Below are 27,693 nucleotides of genomic sequence, written 5' to 3' on the forward strand. Positions count from 1 at the left end.
GCGATGATGAGATCCCGGTTTTTTCATGTCGTTTTATCAACAGGTTGCAATGTATTTATCGGTTAACAGGGGTGGCGGCGGAACGCGGGAGTGGAAGTGACGAGAGAGGGGGGGGGGGGGGGCTGGATGATTTGATCTAAAAGGGGGAGGGGGGTACCAGGATTGTACATAGAGTGCAGATAAAATATGATTGAAACAGTTTAAAAAATGTTCCATATCGTATTTTATCAGGCAATTGATTTACACATTTAAAACTATTTAGGTACTCGAAAAACGCGTTCATGTTAAAAAAAAAAAAAAAAAAAAAAAACATCTGCTCCCTTTCCGTCCGCCGTCCCTGGTTAACAAAGGAATGACATACAAAATAAGGGGAAAAATGATTGTTTAAAAATTTGTTTATGGTATTGTTTACACAATAAAAGTTGAAACTGAAACTTTCTCCTACTGTCTGAGACTGTAGGCGCGCGGGAGAGCTCAGCTGGCCATAACTTAGCCATAACTCAAGCGGAGCGCAGGAGAAAGGCTCCTGATTCTTTCTCTTGCGCTCCCTGTGTCCCTGATCTCCGCGACACCCTGGATCCCCGAGGATGGCTTGTTCTGTGAAAATGCTTAGTTAATAACAGTCTAAGTATCAGAATACAGGGGAGTGGTTTGTGGCAGTTTGCCTAAGTTATGGCACATGGGGCCCATACCGTCCTAACTGAAGATGAATTTTTGAGACAGGCTGCGTCTTCGTCGTCCATTGACATGCTTGCTCCCAAGAATGGAAGGAAATACAGCAAAGAATTTGCAGTAAAAATGCACGCAAAATAGAAGATGTAGAAAAAGAAGAGAAAAAACAAAAATATCTGAAACTCGTATACACTAAATATTTGCGAGTGTGAAATTTTTCTAGGCCAAAAGTGAAAAATCAATTAGTGGGAGCATACTTCTTTTTGACCGTTTGATGGTCGAAAAATTTTTGGTTACTTATTTTGAAAGTACGAAATCATTCACGAAAGGATATTTCTTAGGTAGTGGGTGAAGGTGAGCCAGTTTCTACGACTGATAGAAACATAACTCATACTCATAGAATGCTTCAAACTCACTATATAAGCATTCTTTCTGTTGTTTTATTTTCTTTATTTTTTATAAACACTACATTTATCAATTTAAAGAACTACTGACAATAATAGCCCTGTGCTACCTGTTTCTGTCAAAAATCTACCAAAGACATTGATAATGGAATTAAGGAAATAAAAAATGTATCTATTACACGGCAGGGCCCCGATTTTTTTAAGAATTTCATTTCACAGAGAGAAAATTCTTTATCGCCAAAAATTAAACTAAATAGCATGTGATTTTGCATAAAAGTATCTGTTTATTTAATTACAAAATTTTCGGGCAATTCGAATCAAATCAGATCAGGCGCGTCCCCGGGATTGGCTGAAGAGGGGGTGCGCAGTTATAGGAATCATATGGAAAAATCATAGAATTTGAAGATTCCTTAATAAGAACTGACCCAATTTTTGGCCGTCATGGGGGGGAGGGGGGGGGGGGGGGGTGGCGCACCCCCCTGTGTACGCGCCTGCAGATGGGAACCGCACTGCACTCCTCCCCCCCCCCCCCCCCCCTTCAATATTTCGAGGCCTGCTATTGCGTGGTTTGCCTGTGGTAAGGTTCAAGTTCAATATGGCGGCTAGTGTTGATGTTGACATCCAAGTGAATTTTTCTGTGAGCGCGGTTCTCCCAGCCGCCGGGAGTGGAACAAGGATGGGTCTGAACACTCCAAAACAGGTAGAGACCATCATGTTTGCCTCTTGTTTAGTATGGTGATGTGTAAACGTATGCATTCCAATACTAAAGTTTTGCAGAGTGTTGGGAAAGCCATTGATCAGCTACACTATCGAGGCTTTTGAAAGGTAATGTAGTTTAAAGCTCAACTTGCTTAATTATGAAACTATTATTAAGATCTTGGCACCAAGATCTTCATAATAGAACAATTCATAATACACGTCGATTAAATAAGCCTCTTTTCACAAAAGCGTTTGACTTCACCCTCCCGAAGTCACCGAAATTATTTTTACTTGAGCTTACTCTTCACTATATCTTGCTTAAGTTATATATAAATATAAGTACAGAAGCGTTAAATCTGATTTTTTCCCTTTGAATATTTCATTTTAGTATATACTTACTTGCCGAAAAATGTCATAAGAAAACGCGCTCTGATTGGTTCGCTATCTCGGAATAAAGGGACAGTATCACCGCTAAAACTCAGAATAATGAGCCGATTTGTGAAATTGCCGTACAAACAACTTGCTTTTAACACCCGAAATTGTCGAGCTTCGCATTAAAACGGCATTTTTGCTAAAAATGATTTAGATTCATTGTCCTTTACTGAAAATCGGCTTCAAACTCCATGTGTTTTGACAATTTCCAGCTGAAATGATTTTGCAACACGTGCGACAAATTCAAAGTTTTCTGAAATTTTATTTGGGATAAACAAATTCAGCAAATCGTCACTTTATACAAAGGAAAACGAAAAAGTTACTCAAAGTTTAGACCTGTATAATGTATCCACACTTAGGGAAGTATTTGGCTAGATTGCAGAATACCCCCCACTCAAAGATTACCCCTTACTGTCAATGCGTCAACGCCATTTCAAATATTCAGTGAAGAGTGTCAATGCGTCACTGTTTCAACTCCTCCGATTTATAACAGAGCGTCAATGTGTCACCGTGTCAACTCCTCGTTAATATATAACGTCAAAGATCCACTCCAAATAAAATGTATACCCTGTTCTAGGGCTCATCACCTAACATCCCTTTAGACAAATGCATCAATGGCTATTCTTAATTTACCATTTGCCCAAAAAATTAGCATTTCAGCTTAAATTAGGGGTGTTATCGCAATTCTCATATGGGAGGTTTGCCTCTAATTTGGACTACAACAATTGTGAGAAAACCCTTATTATTACAAGATTGTAAATGCTCTACAATGCTTAATTTTGGTCCAATCACCACCCATCGTGGTCAGAAGTTGCGTTGAGACATGCGGTACCTATTCCACTAGTAGGTGTATGAATATCAACACATTGACAAATTGACAAGAGGATGCGTTCACAAGTTAACGAGAGGATGCGTTGACAAGTTGAAGAGAGGAGGTGTTGACAAGTTGACCAATGATGAGTTGACAAGTTGACGCAAGGATGAGAGGACGCGTTGACAAGTTGACGAGAGGACGAGTTGACAAGTTGACGAGAGGAAGCGTTGACAAGTTGACAATAGGACTCGTTGACATGTTGGCAAGAGGATGAATTGACAAGTTGACGAGAGGACAAGTTGACGGAGGTACTGGTGACATGCAAGCATGGGGACGTGTGGACATGGGGACGAGTTTTTCAGAAAACATTAAGCTTTGGGTGGGTGTATTCTGCAATTGCTCCAAGTATTTTAGTAAATGTACCTTCTCGTCTGTGGTGGATTCAAAGCGAAAGAAATAATTTCTACGATCAAATTCATGAAAACGACGTGTCAAACAGGACTAAATTAGTCTACAATAATGTTGGTCGAAATTCGTATATTGTCTTCATTGGAGTATCTGTATTTCGTGGTAGTTGAAAGCATTGTGTGGAAAAACAGAATGGATTTGGTTCCCTTAATGTTCAGAGCGAGCAAAATCTTCAAAAAGATACAGACATCAACAACTCTCAGAAGAAAATACCTTGTTTCGCGCGATCATTAAGGTAAACAAAGTTGGAAATTCGATAAAATAATTACAGCAAAATGTGTCTTGTTCAGTCCCTGCCAAGTATATAATAAACAAATATTTTCCTCAGGTTCAGCGAATAGCAGTGGATAGTCTACTATCCACTGCTATTCACTTTGCCTTCGGCAAGTAATTGTTAAATTTATAATAATATATAAATATATAATATATATAATATCCTACTGCTTAATTTCAGAGTTTCTTGGATAAAAGAAGTCATTGTTGTAATTTCAAAGGACAAACTGGTTTATATGGAAGATGTAAGTTTGTGCTTCAAAATTTGTTAAGAACCTGCGTTTTACTTGATGTTATGTTCTTACGTAGTATGTGAGATGATGATTCAATCAATCTTTAGGGAAAGTTCATTTATTATTACAAGGGGATAGGGGTGAGGATTTTGATAAAAGTAAGGGAAAACATTAGTTGACCCCCCCTTCAGGAGTAACAAAGGTGTTCATGCCACCTCTTATGCTTCCCCCATATTTTCGGTGCCCCCCCCTCCCCTCCCAAAAACCAAAGATAGAAGGAGCAAAGGAAGGAACAGCTATGACGCGAGCAAGAGATAAACTGCAAGCTTGACAGAAAGTGGAGGGGAAGGGATTGGATGAAAAAATATTAACTCAGAAAAAGTAAAGGCACTCAGTTGTCGCTATAGATGACATAAAAGAAGCAAAAAGGCTTTTCTATCTTCTCCTTGCAAGAAAAGTGCAGCACGAGAAAAGAGAAAAGAAAGAGAGCGAGAAAGACAGATATGAGCGAGGATTTTGATGACAGAGAATGAGGGCTTATAGCATTTAAACGTTTTGTTTATATTTTAGATATTGACTATAAGCACATTATAATAAAAACCATAAATACCATAAAAAGATGTATTTAGGGTGTATAAAGGTTTGCATTGCATAAATAATGCGTATCCTTGACTCCTGGATTATGCATGCCAAATAACTAACAATTGTCATAAAAACATTGGACAAAAAATGTTATTTGATTATCAGATTATAGAAGAATTCAAACACAACAAAGTAAGAATTGTTGAAGGCGGCACAACAAGGTACCATAACTAGATGTGAAGGTAATGAAATATTCAGTAGCTGGATTATAGTGCTGTTCTTCTCTTTATTTATAGGCACAGATCAATATGCAATGGAATAAAAGGTTTGGTCTGTGATGGCAGAAACCCCCCTGAAGTGGTGCGTAACACCTGTTACTGTTATTTTGGGCCTATTAGGGGATATTAGCATGTATAATCATGATAGATGGCCTTATTAGTGGTAATTAGCGTGGCCGATGGTCTTATAAGGCACTCAAGCTAAAGCTTTAGAGAAAAAGATTTTAGAGGTTTATATGCCTGGATCAGACTTTCCCACAGTTTCCCACACTTGCATTCTCCCAGCTTTGTCCCATCTTCCTCTTTGTAGGGAATTGTTGGAAGGATTTAGAAGATTAGAATAAAGAAATCTTATTATCACTGCCTTTAATTTAGGTCATTATTCATGATGGAGCAAGGCCCTTAGTACAAGAAACTTTACTCAGAGATGTTGCAATGGCTGCAAAACACCATGGGGTAATCGTCATCTTAATGCTCAATCTTATTCTTCTATTTGTACCAGCTGATTTTCATGAGATATTAGATAACCTGGTATGCTATTTCACATAGGCAGCAGGTGCTGTCCGACCTCTTGTCTCTACCATCGTCTCCACGTCAGAAGATGGCTTTCTTGACCACTCCTTAGAAAGGTTATTCAAAATTAACTAGTCACCATAAGGATTACTAGAGCACTAGTAGAGGGTGGGGTAGGGGTGTGGTTATGGTGTGGGGGTGAGTTAGGGGTGTGGGGTAGGGGTGAGTTAGTGGTGTGGGGTAGGGGTGTGTGGGGTGAGTTAGGGGTGAATGGGTGTGGTAGGGGGGAGTTAGTAGTGTGGGGTAGGGGTGTGGTTGTGGTGTGTGGAGTGAGTTAGGGGTATGTGGGGTGAGTTAGGGGTAAATTGGTGTGGTAGGGATAAGTAAGTGGTGTGGTGGTAGTGGTACAAGGGGTGATGTAGTGGCGGGTGTGGTGTGAAAGGTGTGCATGGGAGAAGATAGGAGTATGTGGTATGTGGTAGAGTGCATTGGAAGTGGTAGTGTTCAATGGGTGTGGTAGGGTTGTGTGTGTGTGCTAGGTGTCAATTGGTGTGGTAGGGTGCATGGGGTGATGTAGTTTGTGTGTGGTAGGTAAGCATGAGGTGAGGAAGGGCCATGTTGGGTGTGGTAGGGTGCATGGGGTGATGTAGTTTGTGTGTGGTAGGTAAGCATGAGGTGAGGAAGGGCCATGTTGGGTGTGGTAGGGTGCATGGGGTGATGTAGTTTGTGTGTGGTAGGTAAGCATGAGGTGAGGAAGGGCCATGTTGGGTGTGGTAGGGGTGCATTGGGTGTGATAGGAGCAAAGGAACATTGCTGTTTTTCCTGGCACTTTGCATGTGACATATCAATAGCATTTTTCTTCTTTGTCTAGATCAAAATACAGAGCAAGTGAGATGCCTCAGGCATTCCTTTTTACCGTTATAGACAATGCTTACAATAAGGTAGTGGTCATAAGTTATTTTAAAATCTGAATCGACAAATTTATATCCCTACAATGTTATCCAAGCATTTGGCAGTCCAGGCTTTCTTTTAAAGTGGCACTCTAAACAAAGACTGTGCTTTCCTATTGAATAGAAGTGTCTTAAGAAATGGGATTCCTGTGGGGACATTTTAAAAGGCTGAAATTTTCCTTTTTGCAGTGCACAGAGTATGATTTTGAACATGGGACAGAATGTCTCCACCTTGCTCTTACATATTCACAAACCAGAGCTAAACTAATCAATGGACCAAGCTCATTATGGAAGGTACATAAACATAGACTCATTCTATATCTGCAATTTCCAATTGTCTCTCTATATGTTGGCTGAAATTATGGGGTCCCTGTTCTGTACTAACTTAAGAGTGGTAGTCCAAAAAACTGATCTCAAGGTGCCACAGTGAAACTAATGCCTTCTATTTTACATAATCAAGCATAAAACTTTTATTTTAGATGTGTTTTCTTGCACATTTGTAATAACATCCCACTTCATAATTATTCAATCACAGTAATGCTTGCTAAAACTGTTGTTTTTATTTTGCATTTCACAGGTCACACACCAGAAAGACTTATATGCATTTGAAGCAATTTTAAAAGGTGACCAATACTTCCTTTCAAAGGTTATGTTTTTCTATTGTTATCTGGGGGTTGCATTTTAATGTTTAGGTGGCCAGCTTGGACAGTCTATCAAGAAAGCCATTCACTCAATGTATTCCATCTGTCTACAGTGTTTTTTTTTTCTTTTAGATAATACGTCTAGAAAAATTATATTCTTGGGTAAAAATAACAGCAGCATACAAGATACAATAGAAAAGAAGCTGTGTATGAGAAACATTGAGGTATAGTTAATTATTGATGTTTTAGATATGTTGTTGTCTTTCCTATGACCATTTTACCATTTACCTAGAAAAATGGACAAATCGCTATCCAGAGAATACCTATAAATGTTTTCATAACAAAAAGTCCTAAATAATCTAGTTTTATTACTTTCTCACTGTGAAGAACGTGTTACAAAGTGTTATGACAACTGGTTATATCATGGGTAGGGTGAGTCAGGGTATATTATGGGTAGGGTGGGTCAGGGTATATCATGGGTAGGGTGCGTCAGGGTATATCATGGGTAGGGTGAGTCAGGGTATATCATGGGTAGGGTGGGTCAGGGCATATCATGGGTAGGGTGAGTAAGGGCATATCATGGGTAGGGTGAGTCAGGATATATCATGTGTAGGGTGGGTCAGGGTATATCATGGGTAGGGTGAGTCAGGGTATATCATGGGTAGGGTGGGTCAGGTTATATCATGGGTAGGGTGGGTCAGGGTATATCATGGGTAGGGTGAGTCAGGGTATATCATGGGTAGGGTGAGTCAGGGTATATCATGGGTAGGGTGAGTCAGGGTATATCATGGGTAGGGTGAGTCAGGGTATATCATGGGTAGGGTGAGTCAGGGTATATCATGGGTAGGGTGAATCAGGGTGTATCATGGGTAGGGTGGGTCAGGGTATATCATGGGTAGGGTGGGTCAGGGTATGTCATGGGTAGGGTGAGTCAGGGTATATCATGGGTAGGGTGGGTCAGGGTATATCATGGGTAGGGTGAGTCAGGGCATATCATGGGTAGGGTGGGTCAGGGTGTATCATGGGTAGGGTGGGTCAGGGTATATTATGGGTAGGGTGAGTCAGGGTATACCATGTGTAGGGTGAGTCAGGGTATATCATGGGTAGGGTGAGTCAGGGTATATCATGGTTAGGGTGAGTCAGGGTATATTATGTGTAGGGTGAGTCAGGGTATATCATGGGTAGGGTGCGTCAGGGTATATCATGGGTAGGGTGAGTCAGGGTATATCATGGGTAGGGTGAGTCAGGGTATATCATGGGTAGGGTGAGTCAGGGTGTATCATGGGTAGGGAGAGTCAGGGTATATCATGGGTAGGGTGAGTCAGGGTATATTATGGGTAGGGTGGGTCAGGGTATATCATGGGTAGGGTGGGTCAGGGCGTATCATGGGTAGGGTGGGTCAGGGTATATCATGGGTAGGGTGGGTCAGGGCGTATCATGGGTAGGGTGAGTCAGGGTGTATCATGGGTAGGGTGGGTCAGGGTGTTTCATGGGTAGGGTGGGTCAGGGTATATCATGGGTAGGGTGAGTCAGGGTATATCATGGGTAGGGTGGGTCAGGGTATATCATGGGTAGGGTGGGTCAGGGTATATCATGGGTAGGGTGGGTCAGGGTATATCATGGGTAGGGTGGGTCAGGGTATATCATTGGTAGGGTTGGTCAGGGTATATCATGGGTAGGGTGGGTCAGGGTGTATCATGGGTAGGGTGAGTCAGGGTATATCATGGGTAGGGTGAGTCAGGGTGTATCATGGGTAGGGTGAGTCAGGGTATATCATGGGTAGGGTGAGTCAGGGTGTATCATGGGTAGGGTGAGTCAGGGTATATCATGGTTAGGGTTAGTCAGGGTATATCATGGGTAGGGTGAGTCAGGGTATATCATGGGTAGGCTGCGTCAGGGTATATCATGGGTAGGGTGCGTCAGGGTATATCATGGGTAGGGTGAGTCAGGGTATATCATGGGTAGGGTGAGTCAGGGTATATCATGGGTAGGGTGGATCAGGGTATATCATGGGTAGGGTGGGTCAGGGTATATCATGGGTAGGGTGGGTCAGGGTATATCATGGGTAGGTGGGTCAGGGTATATCATGGGTAGGGTGGGTCAGGGCGTATCATGGGTAGGGTGAGTCAGGGCGTATCATGGGTAGGGTGAGTCAGGGTGTTTCATGGGTAGGGTGGGTCAGGGTATATCATGGGTAGGGTGAGTCAGGGTATATCATGGGTAGGGTGAGTCAGATTATATCATGGGTAGGGTGAGTCAGGGTATACCATGGGTAGGGTGAGTCAGGGTATACAATGGGTAGGGTGAGTCAGGGTATATCATGGGTAGGGTGAGTCAGGGTATATCATGGTTAGGGTGAGTCAGGGTATACCATGGGTAGGGTGAGTCAGGGTATACAATGGGTAGGGTGAGTCAGGGTATATCATGGGTAGGGTGAGTCAGGGTATATCATGGTTAGGGTGAGTGAGGGTATATCATGGGTAGGGTGAGTCAGGGTATATCATGCGTAGGGTGAGTCAGGGTATATCATGGGTAGGGTGCGTCAGGGTATATCATGGGTAGGGTGAGTCAGGGTATATTATGGGTAGGGTGAGTCAGGGTATATCATGGGTAGGGTGAGTCAGGGTGTATCATGGGTAGGGAGAGTCAGGGTATATCATGGGTAGGGAGAGTCAGGGTATATCATGGGTACGGTGGATCAGGGTATATCATGGGTAGGGTGGGTCAGGGTATATCATGGGTAGGGTGAGTCAGGGTATATCATGGGTAGGGTGGGTCAGGGCGTATCATGGGTAGGGTGAGTCAGGGCGTATCATGGGTAGGGTGAGTCAGGGTGTATCATGGGTAGGGTGGGTCAGGGTGTATCATGGGTAGGGTGAGTCAGGGTGTATCATGGGTAGGGTGAGTCAGGGTATATCATGGGTAGGGTGGGTCAGGGTATATCATGGGTAGAGTTGGTCAGGGTATATCATGGGTAGGGTGGGTCAGGGTATATCATGGGTAGGGTGGGTCAGGGTGTATCATGGGTAGGGTGAGTCAGGGTATATCATGGGTAGGGTGAGTCAGGGTATATCATGGGTAGGGTGAGTCAGGGTGTATCATGGGTAAGGAGAGTCAGGGTATATCATGGGTAGGGTGAGTCAGGGTATATCATGGGTAGGTTGCGTCAGATTATATCATGGGTAGGATGAGTCAGGGTATATCATGGGTAGGGTGAGTTAGGGTATATCATGGGTAGGGTGAGTTAGGGTATATCATGGGTAGGGTGGATTAGGGTATATCATGGGTAGGGTGGATCAGGGTATATTATGGGTAGGGTGGATCAGGGTATATCATGGGTAGGGTGAGTCAGGGTATATCATGGGTAGGGTGGATCAGGGTATATCATGGGTAGGTTGCGTCAGATTATATCATGGGTAGGGTGAGTCAGGGTATATCATGGGTAGGGTGAGTCAGGGTATATCATGGGTAGGGTGAGTCAGGGTATATCATGGGTAGGGTGAGTCAGGGTATATCATTGGTAGGGTGGGTCAGGGTATATCATGGGTAGGGTGGGTCAGGGTATATCATGGGTAGGGTGAGTCAGGGTATATCATGGGTAGGGTGGGTCAGGGTATATCATGGGTAGGGTGAGTCGGGGTATATCATTGGTAGGGTAAGTCAGGGTATATCATGGGTAGGGTGGGTCAGGGTGTAGCATTGGTAGGGTGAGTCAGGGTATATCATGGGTAGGGTGAGTCAGGGTATATCATGGGTAGGGTGATTTAGGGTATATCATGGGTAGGGTGAGTCTGGGTATATCATGGGTAGGTTGCGTCAGGGTATATCATGGGTAGGGTGGGTCAGGGTATATCATGGGTAGGGTGGGTCAGGGTATATCATGGGTAGGGTGGGTCAGGGTATATCATGGGTAGGGTGGGTCAGGGTATATCATGGGTAGGGTGGGTCAGGGTATATCATGGGTAGGGTGGATCAGGGTATATCATGGGTAGGGTGGGTCAGATTATATCATGGGTAGGGTGGATCAGGGTATATCATGGGTAGGGTGAGTCAGGGTATACCATGGGTAGGGTGAGTCAGGGTATACAATGGGTAGGGTGAGTCAGGGTATATCATGGGTAGGGTGAGTCAGGGTATATCATGGTTAGGGTGAGTCAGGGTATATCATGGGTAGGGTGAGTCAGGGTATATCATGCGTAGGGTGAGTCAGGGTATATCATGGGTAGGGTGCGTCAGGGTATATCATGGGTAGGGTGAGTCAGGGTATATTATGGGTAGGGTGAGTCAGGGTATATCATGGGTAGGGTGAGTCAGGGTATATCATGGGTAGGGTGAGTCGGGGTATATCATGGGTAGGGTAAGTCAGGGTATATCATGGGTAGGGTGGGTCAGGGTGTAGCATTGGTAGGGTGAGTCAGGGTATATCATGGGTAGGGTGAGTCAGGGTGTAGCATGGGTAGGGTGATTTAGGGTATATCATGGGTAGGGTGAGTCAGGGTATATCATGGGTAGGTTGCGTCAGGGTGTATCATGGGTAGGGAGAGTCAGGGTATATCATGGGTAGGGTGAGTCAGGGTATATTATGGGTACGGTGGGTCTGGGTATATCATGGGTAGGGTGGGTCAGGGCGTATCATGGGTAAAGTGAGTCAGGGTATATCATGGGTAGGGTGAGTCAGGGTGTATCATGGGTAAGGAGAGTCAGGGTATATCATGGGTAGGGTGAGTCAGGGTATATCATGGGTAGGTTGCGTCAGATTATATCATGGGTAGGATGAGTCAGGGTATATCATGGGTAGGGTGAGTTAGGGTATATCATGGGTAGGGTGAGTTAGGGTATATCATGGGTAGGGTGGATTAGGGTATATCATGGGTAGGGTGGATCAGGGTATATTATGGGTAGGGTGGATCAGGGTATATCATGGGTAGGGTGAGTCAGGGTATATCATGGGTAGGGTGGATCAGGGTATATCATGGGTAGGTTGCGTCAGATTATATCATGGGTAGGGTGAGTCAGGGTATATCATGGGTAGGGTGAGTCAGGGTATATCATGGGTAGGGTGAGTCAGGGTATATCATGGGTAGGGTGGGTCAGGGTATATCATGGGTAGAGTTGGTCAGGGTATATCATGGGTAGGGTGGGTCAGGGTATATCATGGGTAGGGTGGGTCAGGGTGTATCATGGGTAGGGTGAGTCAGGGTATATCATGGGTAGGGTGAGTCAGGGTATATCATGGGTAGGGTGAGTCAGGGTGTATCATGGGTAAGGAGAGTCAGGGTATATCATGGGTAGGGTGAGTCAGGGTATATCATGGGTAGGTTGCGTCAGATTATATCATGGGTAGGATGAGTCAGGGTATATCATGGGTAGGGTGAGTTAGGGTATATCATGGGTAGGGTGAGTTAGGGTATATCATGGGTAGGGTGGATTAGGGTATATCATGGGTAGGGTGGATCAGGGTATATTATGGGTAGGGTGGATCAGGGTATATCATGGGTAGGGTGAGTCAGGGTATATCATGGGTAGGGTGGATCAGGGTATATCATGGGTAGGTTGCGTCAGATTATATCATGGGTAGGGTGAGTCAGGGTATATCATGGGTAGGGTGAGTCAGGGTATATCATGGGTAGGGTGAGTCAGGGTATATCATGGGTAGGGTGAGTCAGGGTATATCATTGGTAGGGTGGGTCAGGGTATATCATGGGTAGGGTGGGTCAGGGTATATCATGGGTAGGGTGAGTCAGGGTATATCATGGGTAGGGTGGGTCAGGGTATATCATGGGTAGGGTGAGTCGGGGTATATCATTGGTAGGGTAAGTCAGGGTATATCATGGGTAGGGTGGGTCAGGGTGTAGCATTGGTAGGGTGAGTCAGGGTATATCATGGGTAGGGTGAGTCAGGGTATATCATGGGTAGGGTGATTTAGGGTATATCATGGGTAGGGTGAGTCTGGGTATATCATGGGTAGGTTGCGTCAGGGTATATCATGGGTAGGGTGGGTCAGGGTATATCATGGGTAGGGTGGGTCAGGGTATATCATGGGTAGGGTGGGTCAGGGTATATCATGGGTAGGGTGGGTCAGGGTATATCATGGGTAGGGTGGGTCAGGGTATATCATGGGTAGGGTGGATCAGGGTATATCATGGGTAGGGTGGGTCAGATTATATCATGGGTAGGGTGGATCAGGGTATATCATGGGTAGGGTGAGTCAGGGTATACCATGGGTAGGGTGAGTCAGGGTATACAATGGGTAGGGTGAGTCAGGGTATATCATGGGTAGGGTGAGTCAGGGTATATCATGGTTAGGGTGAGTCAGGGTATATCATGGGTAGGGTGAGTCAGGGTATATCATGCGTAGGGTGAGTCAGGGTATATCATGGGTAGGGTGCGTCAGGGTATATCATGGGTAGGGTGAGTCAGGGTATATTATGGGTAGGGTGAGTCAGGGTATATCATGGGTAGGGTGAGTCAGGGTATATCATGGGTAGGGTGAGTCGGGGTATATCATGGGTAGGGTAAGTCAGGGTATATCATGGGTAGGGTGGGTCAGGGTGTAGCATTGGTAGGGTGAGTCAGGGTATATCATGGGTAGGGTGAGTCAGGGTGTAGCATGGGTAGGGTGATTTAGGGTATATCATGGGTAGGGTGAGTCAGGGTATATCATGGGTAGGTTGCGTCAGGGTGTATCATGGGTAGGGAGAGTCAGGGTATATCATGGGTAGGGTGAGTCAGGGTATATTATGGGTACGGTGGGTCTGGGTATATCATGGGTAGGGTGGGTCAGGGCGTATCATGGGTAAAGTGAGTCAGGGTATATCATGGGTAGGGTGGGTCAGGGTGTATCATGGGTAGGGTGGGTCAGGGTGTATCATGGGTAGGGTGAGTCAGGGTATATCATGGGTAGGGTGAGTCAGGGTATATCATGGGTAGGGTGAGTCAGGGTATATCATGGGTAGGGTGGGTCAGGGTATATCATGGGTAGGGTGAGTCAGGGTATATCATGGGTAGGGTGAGTCAGGGTATATCATGGGTAGGGAGAGTGAGGGTATAACTAGGAACTGAAGGTTTTGTCATTTTAGTGTTTTCTAATTTCAACTGAGAAGGTATTTTGTGACATTAAGGTCTGCAGTTTTCATTTAACAGAGCTAGAAGCGCACAGAAACCAGTATTCACAATTGGTATGATTTTTTTCCAGATCATTTATGTTGATAGCCAGTGCAGTCCGTGGCAGAGGGAAACTGCGTCATTTATTTCAAGTACAGTGTGCAATATCATAAATCATGTATGTGTTGAACTTTAGAGCTTTTATACACATTCTATATGTATTGAACATTCTAAGCCAGAGAAAATGTTGTCTCTTTAACAAAAGACATTCACCTCCCCGGTTAATCACACTAATAACAAATGAATTAAATACTTCAGGATATTCACGATGCAGATAGTTACAACCTCTCGTGTGAAGCCTTTAGGGAGATGAGTAAAAGTAATCCTACTTGCCAGCAAGTCTTATTGACGGTATCATTAGCGAAGGACCCTGAGAAGGTTACACGTCTTAAGGTAATCGACAAGTTTTTGCTTCGAGGGCATATGAATATACAGTGAAATATACCTATTTCAATTAAGGTAGAGGCCCTCGAAAATCCATGTAACCCACAGTGGTTTTATGAGTAACGCATGCATGGCTAAACCCTAGTTTCTAAACCTTATATTTACAGGCACATTAACTATGATGTTTAAACTTTCTTAACCCTGATTTGCTTTTATTTCACTTATTTTCTTATTAACTTAGTGTATTTTTTAAATAACCACGAAGCAATGCGGTTTCAACACATGGATTCTCCAAGTGCAACCTAATGAGAATTTTTTTTTGAATATTTCTGGACTGCTATTCTTCCCTTATATGTTTCCATCATATTTTTTGGTCCATTTGTATTTTAGCACAAGGTCCCAGACATGCCCCTCCCCCCTAGAAACTACTGATTTTGACACATCGTCTTTACTACTCGATTTTAGAAACTCACTCAAGATCTCCACTGTCGAGTGTCACGCACCTGTATTATATGCATTGGGATATTTGTCCTTCTCCCAGGCTTGGTAAGCGGTCTGGCTCTATCACATGTGTATTCGAATATTTGTCCTTGCGGGTTATTTGATCTTTGCGCGCGTGATCGTTGCGCCTCCAGTGAAAGTTAGGATAAACCATCATTGCCTTTACATTACTCAAAACAATAGCATAAAAAACGGGAAACTCCCAAAAGTATTCTTTTCGCAATCACTGACAAGCACTTTAAAATATTTATCACTCAAAAGAAACCTCAGTTTCAATCAATTATATGATAACTTTGCTCAGTCTTCGGTATGGTTACGAAGGCTTCGGACAGTTCCGTAATGAATTCGGCACATCCACTACGGTGTTTATAACTAGACTTATACAATTCAAAGTCAAATTTACAAACAATAATTATCTCCAGCAGCATTTTTAAGGCCCCGTCATGTCTCCTTTTAACCAGAAATTGTGAGAGCGTATAAGAGCGTGTGTGAGTGTAAGCGTGTGTGGTGAGCGTATGTGAATGTGAGCCTGTGAGGGGCGTGTGTGTGAGCTTGTGCAGGCGTGTGTGAGTGTGAGCGTGAAAGTGGGCGTGTGTGAGTGTGAGCGTGAAAGTGGGCGTGTGTGAATGTGAGCGTGTGTGAATTGAGCGTGTGACAGGCGTGTGTGAGTGTGAGGGGCGTGTGTGAATGTGATCGTGTGAGGGGCGTGTGTGAATTTGAGCGTGAGAGTTGGCGTGTGTGAGCGTGTGAGGGGCGTTTGTGAATGTGAGCGTGAGTGTGGGCGTGTGTGAATATGAGCGTGAGTGTGGGCGTGTGTGAGTGCGAGCATGAGTGGTGAGCGTGTATGAATGTGAGTGTCGGCGTGTGTATGAGGGCGTCAGTGTGAACGGAACGTGTGAGAGCGTGTGTTAGTGTGAGTGTAAGCGTGTGTATGAGCGTGTGATATCGTTATATGTTATTGAACCTCCTTTTTTTTCTTCGCAGGGTCAATTAGAACCGAGCCAATGCGATGAATTAGCAGAGCTGGTTTTGGATACTTGTTTGAATGCAAAGCTAATTTATAGTGGTCAGGTATTCGAGTTGGACTTCAGTTAGGGAAAGTACTTTTCAGTTCAATACATCTGGAATAGGTATGTTACTTGACATTAAGATGTACACTTAGTTTCTTTTTGCTCCGGAGACCCAGTGTTCTTTGCGTGCTCGGAGATCCAGTGGTCTTTGCGTGCTCGGAGATCCAGTGGTCTTTGCGAGCTCGGAGATCAGTGGTCTTTGCGTGCTCGAAGATCCAGTGGTCTTTGCTTGCTCGGAGATCCAGTGGTCTTTGCGTGCTCGGAAATCCAGTGTTCTTGGCGTGCTCGGAGATCCAGTGGTCTTTGCGTGCTCGGAGATCCAGTGGTCTTTGCGTGCTCGGAGATCCAGTGGTCTTTGCGTGCTCGGAGATCAGTGGTCTTTGCGTGCTTGGAGATCCAGTGTTCTTTGCGTGCTCGGAGATCCAGTGTTCTTTGCGTGCTTGGAGATCTAGTGTTCTTTGCGTGCTCGGAGATCCAGTGTTCTTTGCGTGCTCGGAGATCCAGTGTTCTTTGCGTGCTCGGAGATCTAGAGTTCTTTGCGTGCTTGGAGATCCAGTGGTCTTTGCGTGCTCGGAGATCAGTGGTCTTTGCGTGCTTGGAGATCCAGTGTTCTTTGCGTGCTCGGAGATCTAGTGTTCTTTGCGTGCTTGGAGATCAAGTGGTCTTTCCGTGCTCGGAGATCCAGTGTTCTTTGCGTGCTCGGAGATCCAGTGGTCTTTGCGTGCTTGGAGATCCAGTGTTCTTTGCGTGCTCGGAGATCCAGTGTTCTTTGCGTGCTCGGAGATCAGTATTCTTTGCGTGCTCGGAGATCCAGTGGTCTTTGCGTGCTCGTTGACCCAGTGTTCTTTGCGTGCTCGGAGATCCAGTGTTCTACGCGTGACCAACCAAATCCCCTGAGCCCAATCCCCTATCCCTACACAAGGATATGTAATATAAAGGACGGCTCTAAAAACAGTAATGGCTGCACTGGCAAATAAAGTAAAAACAATACGCCAACTCATTTTAATGACTTTCATAAAAAGGTGGAGTTAATTATTTTTGATATCTAAGCCGAAATTATTCAAATGCAAATAAATATCAGTTTGTCTGTATTTTTATTAAAATAATTCTTTGTTGTACAAGTGTACTTCGAATATTTAATTTAAGGATAAATAATGGACATAATAAATAGACCGAGGTTTTTTTTTACCAGAAAACTTGATGTTTTTTTTACAAACCTCTAAACCCTTTTTACTGTTAATTATTGAAAATCATTTGGCTTTTACCATCTAATGGAGTTATCACTTTTACTGAGTAATCTTAAATGAAAAAATGTAAAGTTGCATGCTTTATCCTGAAACCACAAGACCGACATCCAACCTCGCGGCCGAAATTCACTTACTGAAAACAAATACACCTCACACGATGGTAGATGGTTACAATTCCCCCATAGAAACATCACAAGTATAGAGTGTACCTCTTTTTGAGGTTGGATGTTGGCTGGTTGCTATAAAAAGATTTCGCGTTTTTGTTTAATTATACGCGAATTTTTCTAGATAATTACAAGAGCCCCTGATCAAATGGGATTAATTCCATTGAAAAAGACGCCAGTGCGTTTCATAAAACAGTCTCTTGTCTGTCTTTGATATTTTTCCCGGAGCGTGAATTTGAAAATAGGAAACATCTGATGTGTTATTAATAATGTATTTTACTCGGCTATGAATGTTATCATAGCAAACTCAGAGCTTATAGCTTTTGTTTTGAGTATTACTTCAAAATTCCAAAATACCGCGAGTAATCAAGCCTAAGATCTCGATAAAATAGAATGGAAATTGCGACGCGGAAAAACAAGCTATCTCTTAACCTCAGCTGCAGTCTTCGACTAATTGTTTTAGCGCGAGAGATCAAAATATCGATACCGTGTAATTATTATTAGCTTAACTCGCACAGCCTGTGCAGCTTTTTTGAGTTTGATTTGCGTCTCTGTAGAAATAAACTGACGATCCAGTTCTGGAAATTACCACTTCCAAGTGTGAAGAGCCTATTTCCGGCAGCAAGAATGTTCATCTCAATGATGGCGATAGCGCCGTTATCGTAGAGATCTGCGGGTTGGTATGAGACTGGCTGGTTGAGTTCCTTGTGCAGGTACCGCTGTAAGGCTTTTCTGCTACCCCGCTCCTGGTCGAAAGTGTCAGATCCGTACTCTGGTAGATCTGTAGCGAGAAACACTGTCTGTATGTGGTATTTCCTCTGCGCTTCGCGTACTCTGTCAATCAGTTTTCGCACGCATCGATACGTGATATTTGTCCCCTTTCTTACTAAATGACGCTCCCCTCGGACATGTACGGCTATATAACTACCACCCAGTCGTTCTTCTACAAATTTCCTTGCGATTTCGACAAGTGTGGCGTTGAACCTGACATCTGGGGGTGTTAGGGGTCTCGTGATGGATGGGTGCAAGGGAAAGTGAACCCGACCTTTCCCATTCCCTTTCCATAATACAACACCGACGCAGAATCGACCCTGGATGACCTTTCGTTCTAGTTCGAATGCATCCTGAATCATCTCCGGGTCCACACACACATACCTACTCACTTTGAAATTCAATTGTTTCTGTAGTCGAGAGTAGCGCACGAAGGGGCAGGGGAGCCAGCCACCGTTAGCGCGTGTCTTGGTGTAAATCTCTTTCATTTCCCGGTACGTTTTACGATACCATTCCGCCGCGTCCAACAGCGCTTCGCGATTCGAATAAAGAAAATGTATAACTATATTTAAGCGTTGCTGGCAGTCATTTTGAAAATCCCCGAACCCCCCAAGTGTCCCGTATCCCCTCTTTTTCAGTAAATTGTTTAGGTATTTCACATCGAAATATTCTCGGAGGGGGCCGAATCGCGCTAACGAAGTGGTTGTCCGCAAGTAATGGCTGACTCCACCAGGCAGACCCGACATTCTTGAATTATTGACAAACGGTGCGACGACGATGCTATTCCTATGCTTGGCCCATGAAGCCAGCTCCAATAAATTGTTTGTTGCCCTTCCGAGCTGCTCATAATATCGAAAAACAAACAGATATTTTTGCCTGTGCGTGTTTCGCGCCGCCTTATTATCCACATTTTGGGAATCTGCACCGGTCAGTTGATCGCTTTGCAGGTTTTGTCCTCTGATTTTTGGTACCAGATTACTCCCTTGCCTACTATGGCTATACTCAACTGGATTGTAGTTTATTCTATCAATGCCTCGAGGTAGTTGGACATTAAGTGGAGCGGAAACCGACAATGATAACGTCTCCTGGGGCAGTTCTCGTAACCGTGTCTTGAAAAGGCCCAAACCTGCTTGAAGCACAAGCACTACAGTATAGACGGCGATAAGTACAACAACAACAGAAAGCCATTTGGTATTGCGTATGGTCCAGAGTGTTGACACTGTGAACCGCCTCAAAGACACCATCAAAGCCTTCAGTCAGCTACGATCAGGATCCTCGCTAGAATGACGCGACGTCACCTGGGAAAATTTATTCCGTATCGCGCATACCATGTCGAAGCCAACACTCACTCAGATTATAAATACGCTCGCTGAGGGAACCACTGATTTCCGACTGTCTGAATGGAGGGAAGGAAGCGCTCGGAACTCTCTAGAGTATGTACGTAGACCGAACAGTACTCTTATCAGCTGACAAATTTCGCCTTAATTCTTTTCGTATAAATTTCTTCTGTACTTGATTGTGCGTGGGGCCTCAAATTTTGGTTTTCCGGTTTTCCGGTTTGGTTTTCCGGTTTGTGATTGCGTGAGCTAGCGTAAAATACTCATGCTGCTTTCCCAGCTTGTTACCACCAATATCTTTGAGCATGGGTCTCGCTCTCTTCAGCTGTCAACAATGAACTGACCAAGAATAGACCGTCATGTTTATTCCTGTTATTGTCGATTGCTTTCTAATCACGTGGCTTAATGAGCCACTAGTCTTTACAACTTGCAAGGTTTTCCATTGGTCTATTGCCGACTATATCTATTGTAATGAAAGCGATGTGAGACTTCGCGGCAGTAATTTGTGTCTAGAAACTTGTCTAGATAAAAAAACACTTCGGTAGATAAGCGCTACTTTCTTTTGTCCATAAAATAAACACATGTCATTGTTGACCTCATTAGCGAGTCTATGGCTTTGCATATGAAAACCCTCTGGGAGAGACAATCCTAGGGTTTCCAACCGCGTAAGGAATTCCATCCCCGTGAATCCAATCTTTGAAAGGGCAAACCAACCTGGAACCCAGCAAGCTAGAACAGCAGTAGCTAGCCACTTGCACCCTCTTTATTCCTTACGCTAAAAGGTACCCAGAGCTGACTGACTACTTTTCTACGGCGCTGTCGTAGTCCATACAGGTTTTAAGTGATTTTCTATTAGCGCAGAGAGGAGAGCTGTATTGAAGTTGAGTGGTGAAAGCAATAAGTAGGTGCGAACAAGCGGAGATTGTACGATTAAGATCTAATCCATTGACGCCGGAGATAACTGAACATTGACGTACTCAAGTCAGATAGAGTAGAATCCGGGTAGAATACACGAGATGATCTTGATGGTATCGTGTTTATATTAAGTTCTCATATTTCTATAGGTAAAACCATTTCCATAGAATAATTTGAAATACAAGTCATTGTATTTTAGTACTTTGTGAGCACGATAAATAACTGCTATAAATAATTTTTTGTTTTATATTATTATAAATAAACATTATCCTATTTATAAAATAACCTTTTTCAACCATATCACACTGAGCCCACGGTCCTTAGGGGCAGCGACGGGTAAATCCGAGACTTGCCGAGGCACCGAGACCCGCGTCTCAGAATCCGAGCCCAAGACTTAAGTCAAATTTTGGAATCCGAGCCCAAGACTTAAGTCAAATTTCGGAATCCGAGCCCAAGACTTTTGTCAAATTTCGGAATCCGAGCCCGAGCCTTTCCGACCTTGTTTCCGGATAACTTGCTCGAGGTGTGTCATAAACATCAGTTGAAAAACGAATAAGTAGAGCAACAATACAATCTTGCTACAAAGGGAAACCCTAGCAGGGTAACGACATAAAATAGATAGAAAAAAAGAGGTTGCGAGACCCCAAAATTAAAAAAAACCCGAGACTTCGAGACGCATAAAAAACGCCGAGATTCCGAGACTTTTTTGCGAGACTTTCGAAATTTCGAGGTACCCATCACTTTCCTTCTTATTGCATAACAGTTTGCAACGTACATATGTGAGTCACGTGAGTCTGTTAAAGTCCACAAGATATATGATAATAATGAATATAAATTTCGACCGAACGAATTACCATACAACCTTGTGCGCGTTCGCATAAAGTCTAAAACGCCACCACATTCGTAGAAATATGGAACAGACGTTCCAATTTGGGATCAGGGAATATACATAGATTAAATAAGAAAACCTTTTTCTCTACTTTCTCTATCTAATTATGAACAGGGTCTGGATTGGGGGGTCTCTATGTCGGTAGTCAAAATTTTCATAATTTGTCGGAAGTCGGTAAGAATTATCGGTCTTTGTCGGTAGTCGGTTAGTCTAAGCTAGTATTCGCTTTTGTACTAGATTTCACGTATAAACAAGATTAAACATTATTTAGGATTGATTAGTAATTAATAACTTATTGATAATAAATAAATTATGGGTTAAAATTTAACTGGAAAGTTAATGCAACAGGAAATACATAGTACACATTCTGAAATGACCGAATTTAAGTAGATTGACGATGGAAGTAAAGGGTAAAACTACTGGAAATAATAAAATGTCGGTAGTCGGCAAATATTTTTTGTCGTTAATCACTAGTTTTTTTCCTGTCTTGTAGGTAGTCAGTTAACTTTTAAGCCGTGTTGTCGCTAGTCGGTTAACCCCATCCAGACCCTGTATGAAGTGAATGTATTATTAAATCAACCACGATGTCGTAACAATAATGCATTATAAATTGCAGAGATCATTGTAACAAATGAACTCACATTGCACCAGCGCACCTAGTAACAAATAAACTCACATTGCACCAGCGCACCTAGTAACAAATAAACTCACATTGCACCAGCGCACCTAGTAACAAATAAACTTACATTGCACCAGCGCACCTTGTAACAAATGAACTCACATTGCACCAGCGCACCTAGTAACAAATAAACTCACATTGCACCAGCGCACCTTGTAACAAATGAACTCACATTGCACCAGCGCACCTAGTAACAAATGAACTCACATTGCACCAGCGCACCTAGTAACAAATGAACTCACATTGCACCAGCGCACCTTGTAACAAATGAACATACTCTGCACCAGCGCACCTAGTAACAAATGAACTCACATTGCACCAGCGCACCTAGTAACAAATGAACTTACATTGCACCAGCGCACCTAGTAACAAATGAACTCACATTGCACCAGCGCACCTAGTAACAAATGAACTTACATTGCACCAGCGCACCTAGTAACAAATGAACTCACATTGCACCAGCGCACCTAGTAACAAATGAACTCACATTGCACCAGCGCACCTAGTAACAAATGAACTCACATTGCACCAGCGCACTTAGTAACAAATGAACTCACATTGCACCAGCGCACCTAGTAACAAATGAACTCACATTGCACCAGCGCACCTTGTAACAAATGAACTCACATTGCACCAGCGCACCTAGTAACAAATGAACTCACATTGCACCAGCGCACCTAGTAACAAATGAACTCACATTGCACCAGCGCACCTAGTAACAAATGAACTCACATTGCACCAGCGCACCTAGTAACAAATGAACTCACATTGCACCAGCGCACCTTGTAACAAATGAACTCACATTGCACCAGCGCACCTAGTAACAAATGAACTCACATTGCACCAGCGCACCTTGTAACAAATGAACTAACATTGCACCAGCGCACCTTGTAACAAATGAACTCACATTGCACCAGCGCACCTAGTAACAAATGAACTCACATTGCACCAGCGCACCTAGTAACAAATGAACTCACATTGCACCAGCGCACCTAGTAACAAATGAACTCACATTGCACCAGCGCACCTAGTAACAAATGAACTCACATTGCACCAGCGCACCTAGTAACAAATGAACTCACATTGCACCAGCGCACCTTGTAACAAATGAACTCACATTGCACCAGCGCACCTAGTAACAAATGAACTCACATTGCACCAGCGCACCTTGTAACAAATGAACTAACATTGCACCAGCGCACCTTGTAACAAATGAACTCACATTGCACCAGCGCACCTAGTAACAAATGAACTCACATTGCACCAGCGCACCTAGTAACAAATGAACTAACATTGCAGCAGCGCACCTTGTAACAAATGAACTCACATTGCACCAGCGCACCTAGTAACAAATGAACTCACATTGCACCAGCGCACCTAGTAACAAATGAACTAACATTGCACCAGCGCACCTAGTAACAAATGAACTCACATTGCACCAGCGCACCTAGTAACAAATGAACTCACATTGCACCAGCGCACCTAGTAACAAATGAACTCACATTGCACCAGCGCACCTAGTAACAAATGAACTCACATTGCACCAGCGCACCTAGTAACAAATGAACTCACATTGCACCAGCGCACCTTGTAACAAATGAACTCACATTGCACCAGCGCACCTAGTAACAAATGAACTCACATTGCACCAGCGCACCTAGTAACAAATGAACTCACATTGCACCAGCGCACCTTGTAACAAATGAACTCACATTGCACCAGCGCACCTTGTAACAAATGAACTCACATTGCACCAGCGCACCTAGTAACAAATGAACTCACATTGCACCAGCGCACCTAGTAACAAATGAACTCACATGGCACCAGCGCACCTTGTAACAAATGAACTCACATTGCACCAGCGCACCTTGTAACAAATGAACTCACATTGCACCAGCGCACCTTGTAACAAATGAACTCACATTGCACCAGCGCACCTAGTAACAAATGAACTCACATTGCACCAGCGCACCTTGTAACAAATGAACTCACATTGCACCAGCGCACTTAGTAACAAATAAACTCACATTGCACCAGCGCACCTTGTAACAAATGAACTCACATTGCACCAGCGCACCTAGTAATAAATGAACTCACATTGCACCAGCGCACCTTGTAACAAATGAACTCACATTGCACCAGCGCACCTAGTAACAAATGAACTCACATTGCACCAGCGCACCTTGTAATAAATGAACTCACATTGCACCAGCGCACCTAGTAACAAATGAACTAACATTGCACCAGCGCACCTTGTAACAAATGAACATACTCTGCACCAGCGACAAACTTATAACAGCGACGCACTTTATAACACCTGATGATTTTTTGTAATATTACACGCATAGTACATGGCTATCGCGTATGGTATGTTCCACAGGGGTGCGCCGTTGTCAGCACAGGAGTTACGGTGTATTCCACGGAGACCCGTAGCGAAAATGGCCCATTATAGCCTCGAAAGCACATTTTGTTGTTTTATTTTGCTTGCGTGACACTGCGTGCGTGACAGTAAGTAAGGTGTCAATTTTAAGTATAATATATTGCCTGTGTGACACTGCGAATGTGATAGTGTGTCACGTGCCAACCTCATGCAGTCATTCCCTGCTTGCGTGACACGTCATGTGCGAGTGTGACAGTGTGTCACGTGTTAACCAGTCACGTTGAGTGATTTCTCTTGCTTGTGTCACGCTACGTGCGTGACAGGCTATTTTTCTCTTACAATTTGATAAATTTGATTTTTTTTCTTGCTCTATTTGAGCCTTTTTATTAGCAGGAAGTTGTTTTGTTAAAATACAGGGCTTTTTCTGCTATCTGCGGAGTGATCGGTGATATTCGCATTGTTATTCTATGAGCCGATGGATTGTTCTAAGCTTGTTTACCCGTGACGTCAATAGTGCCCTTTGTTTCCGGAGTGAGCGTGGAAAGACTTGATAAAATCAAAAATATTTTCACTCGCTTCAGACGGCGCGCATTTAGAAACGTCTACTGGAGAGAAGCCTTTTACCCGTAGTCTTTAGTATTCAGCAATTGCCCCTCGCTGCTACGGTACTCCTCTTCTACCTGTGCGGCTATTTGCGGTGTGAAATTTCATACAGTTAATAGGTAAAGACGTCACTATCTGTCAGCCAGAGCTCCATCTCTCCGTTAGTGTGTCTGCAAGTTGTGCAATTTGCTAAGCTCTTGGTTCTTGCTATCACTGAATGCATGATGAAGCGTCGGGGAAGCCGACGAGAAAGTCGGACAAGTCGATCAAGCTTCAACCCCGAGTCGTCAACATCCACCAAGACAAAGAAGTTAGTGGCGGATGTATTACTTGTTTGCGAACTATTATTGTTCATTACCCTTGCTGCTCTCGCTGGCAAAAAGGACCCACCGACTGCCTCGGACCCGAACGAGCGAAGTAGATCTGTAAGTAGTTTTTGATCCAAGTTTTTTCTAAGTTGCGAAAGATTTTATGTTTGTACAAGTTACATACATAAGTACATGTAGTTCTTAGTCTATTTATAGATACCACGGAATGCTTTCCGTTGAATTGTGTAAAATGTGTATGCGTAGCGAACTAATTTCATTACTCTTTAGACAGTGGCATTTTTGTTGCAAAAATCATTACTTTGATACTTGTTGTTACAGTGTATTACATCCCGTATGATTTTATAATCGAACCAGAACCGTAATTTGCATATTGCAGAGTTGTTTTGCCCTCGAATGGTTTTCCGTCAATCATCATTGCATTCAACTATATTGCATTACATCTCCATAACAACATGTTTATCTTTTTTTATCCGATTTTTTTAGCACTTTATCATGAGATAGATAGTGATTATGACACTAATATGAGCATTATATACATTATGAGCAAGAGCTGTCAGGCGCCCAGCATGCAATCCATGTCTATTTTAAAACTACTTTCTATAGGCAAAATCTAAAAACATGTACGTCGTCCAATCTAGTCAAAACATAGAGTATTAATATCTTATTGTTAAAACACAGGTCACGGGGGTAGCATGATTTTGTTTTGTAAGGGTTTTGTTCCAAAAATGTGACGCTACCAATGATTTATTGGCTATTCCCGCCTCTCTCCTATTTAATTCATAGTTTGCTGAGAGTGTTAAGGAGGATATTATCATTTTTTGCTCTACGAGCTAAGCATTTTGTCAGATCTTATTAAGTGATTTTTGGTTTATAATATCCTATACGCGGGAATCTCGGTTTGACAAATATTTGACAAGTCGTCTATTTTCCATCTCGGCAAAATATGAACATGAATAGAAAATGCTAAACGCCGAATAAATTCACAACACACCATCGTAGATTATGTTCGGTAGTGAGCCATTTTTGCATCATTATACAAAAAACACGGACACCACCCCAACCAGTTGTAGAACGCGTCACTCTAACACCGCGATATCTCGCTACTATTTGACCCTCGCATGTTCTTAGCATGTTTTTAGAATTTGGATGGATGATTTTCACTTTTCTCACCCTCCCCCTCCATAAGAAATTCACTGCGCCGTCATTTTATGTATTCTATGACTTGTGACTGAATCATCTTCTCATCTGTTACTTTCCCAGGCTACTTCTAGTACTAGCAGCTCTGCAAGTAGATAACCGATGGTACCACCGGAAACCCATAAATCATTAAACCGAGGCTACCACCGGAAAGCCATAAATCATGAAACCGAGGCTATCATTGGAAACCCACGATGAATAATGAAACAGGGCCTACCACAGAAAACCAGGGGGTAGTTATCAGGAAGCCTTCTGTTATGGCTCTTGGCCCAAGGCATCCGGCGTCTATCCGGCGTCGTCATCTATTCCTGCTCAGTTAACCATCTTAACTTCGTGTCAAAAAGGGTCCTGAGGAATTGGTGATGGATATCTACTAATCTACTCTCAGACTTTATATGGTGATTATCTATCTATATTGGCCGCTTCACATCGCACTTGCGGCGTAGGCTAATGTGAAGGTAGACAAATGATCAGATAATTACAAAAAAATATAAAAAAAACCGGTTACTCTAGATACTAGAAGTAGTTTGAAAGGAGGCTGATGTCATGTGAGCGAGCGCCGATAGCAGTATAGAGGCTGATGTCATGTGAGCGAGCGCCGATAGCAGTAAAGAGGCTGATGTCATGTGAGCGAGCGCCGATAGCAGTATAGAGGCTGATGTCATGTGAGCGAGCGCCGATAGCAGTATAGTGAATACCGCCTTGGCGCAAACCTAGCATAAAGAACTTTGGACATTAGATGTTAGGAATAACGGCGAGATTGAGTTTTTTTAGGAAAGCCGTTTTCTCCTGTTTTATTATTAGTGTTCAAGGTCAGATATATATTGTATATATTATAGAACTTGCCTGAGCCCTAATGTCATAATCATGCAATAAATTGTAAATAACTTCTAATCTGTTTGGTGTGTCTGAAAATCTGTCAGCTTTTGCTTATAATCAGGGATAGTAGCAAACAAAAGCAAGGACAAGTACAGGAGAATGACGCCCAAGGGTGGTCTCACTCTTTTCTTTTTGGGGTTAAGTCGTAGTATCATCTACGGCCATAGCTGTAGAAGCCCTCGAAATAATGAGGGCCAGATACAGAAACGTTGAGAAAGTGTTTGG

General features: G+C 43.4%; 2 protein-coding genes and 1 long non-coding RNA gene across 5 annotated transcripts; 2 read left to right on the forward strand and 1 right to left on the reverse strand.

Moving 5' to 3' along the window:
- The first annotated feature begins 1,635 nt into the window (after positions 1-1,635).
- LOC5514287 (D-ribitol-5-phosphate cytidylyltransferase) lies at positions 1,636-17,196 on the forward strand. Of its 3 annotated transcripts, none has more exons than XM_048723915.1 (15): positions 1,636-1,776; positions 1,846-1,901; positions 3,944-4,007; positions 4,743-4,798; positions 4,874-4,937; positions 5,231-5,311; positions 5,405-5,484; positions 6,240-6,309; positions 6,508-6,612; positions 6,896-6,941; positions 7,092-7,183; positions 14,155-14,241; positions 14,382-14,516; positions 14,973-15,053; positions 15,993-17,196. In XM_048723915.1, the coding sequence occupies exons 1-15, from the start codon at positions 1,672-1,674 to the stop codon at positions 16,101-16,103; spliced, it is 1,233 nt and encodes a 410-aa protein (XP_048579872.1). In that variant the 5' UTR covers positions 1,636-1,671; the 3' UTR covers positions 16,104-17,196. The 3 variants fall into 3 exon arrangements, with proteins under 3 accessions (XP_048579872.1, XP_048579873.1, XP_048579874.1); XM_048723917.1 differs by having other exon boundaries at positions 1,658-1,776; positions 1,854-1,901; XM_048723916.1 differs by lacking the exons at positions 5,405-5,484; positions 6,240-6,309.
- On the reverse strand, positions 17,156-21,040 carry LOC116619277. The gene has a single exon (XM_032383913.2). The coding sequence runs from the start codon at positions 19,502-19,504 to the stop codon at positions 17,990-17,992; it is 1,515 nt and encodes a 504-aa protein (XP_032239804.2). The 5' UTR covers positions 19,505-21,040; the 3' UTR covers positions 17,156-17,989.
- Positions 21,041-23,927: 2,887 nt separating this feature from the next.
- On the forward strand, positions 23,928-27,483 carry LOC116619293. Its single transcript, XR_004296624.2, has 2 exons — positions 23,928-25,488; positions 26,653-27,483. It is a non-coding gene; the product is annotated as an uncharacterized LOC116619293 (long non-coding RNA).
- Positions 27,484-27,693: the final 210 nt, after the last annotated feature.

The sequence above is a fragment of the Nematostella vectensis genome, chromosome 2, assembly GCF_932526225.1.
Source record: "Nematostella vectensis chromosome 2, jaNemVect1.1, whole genome shotgun sequence".
Lineage (NCBI taxonomy): Eukaryota > Metazoa > Cnidaria > Anthozoa > Actiniaria > Edwardsiidae > Nematostella > Nematostella vectensis.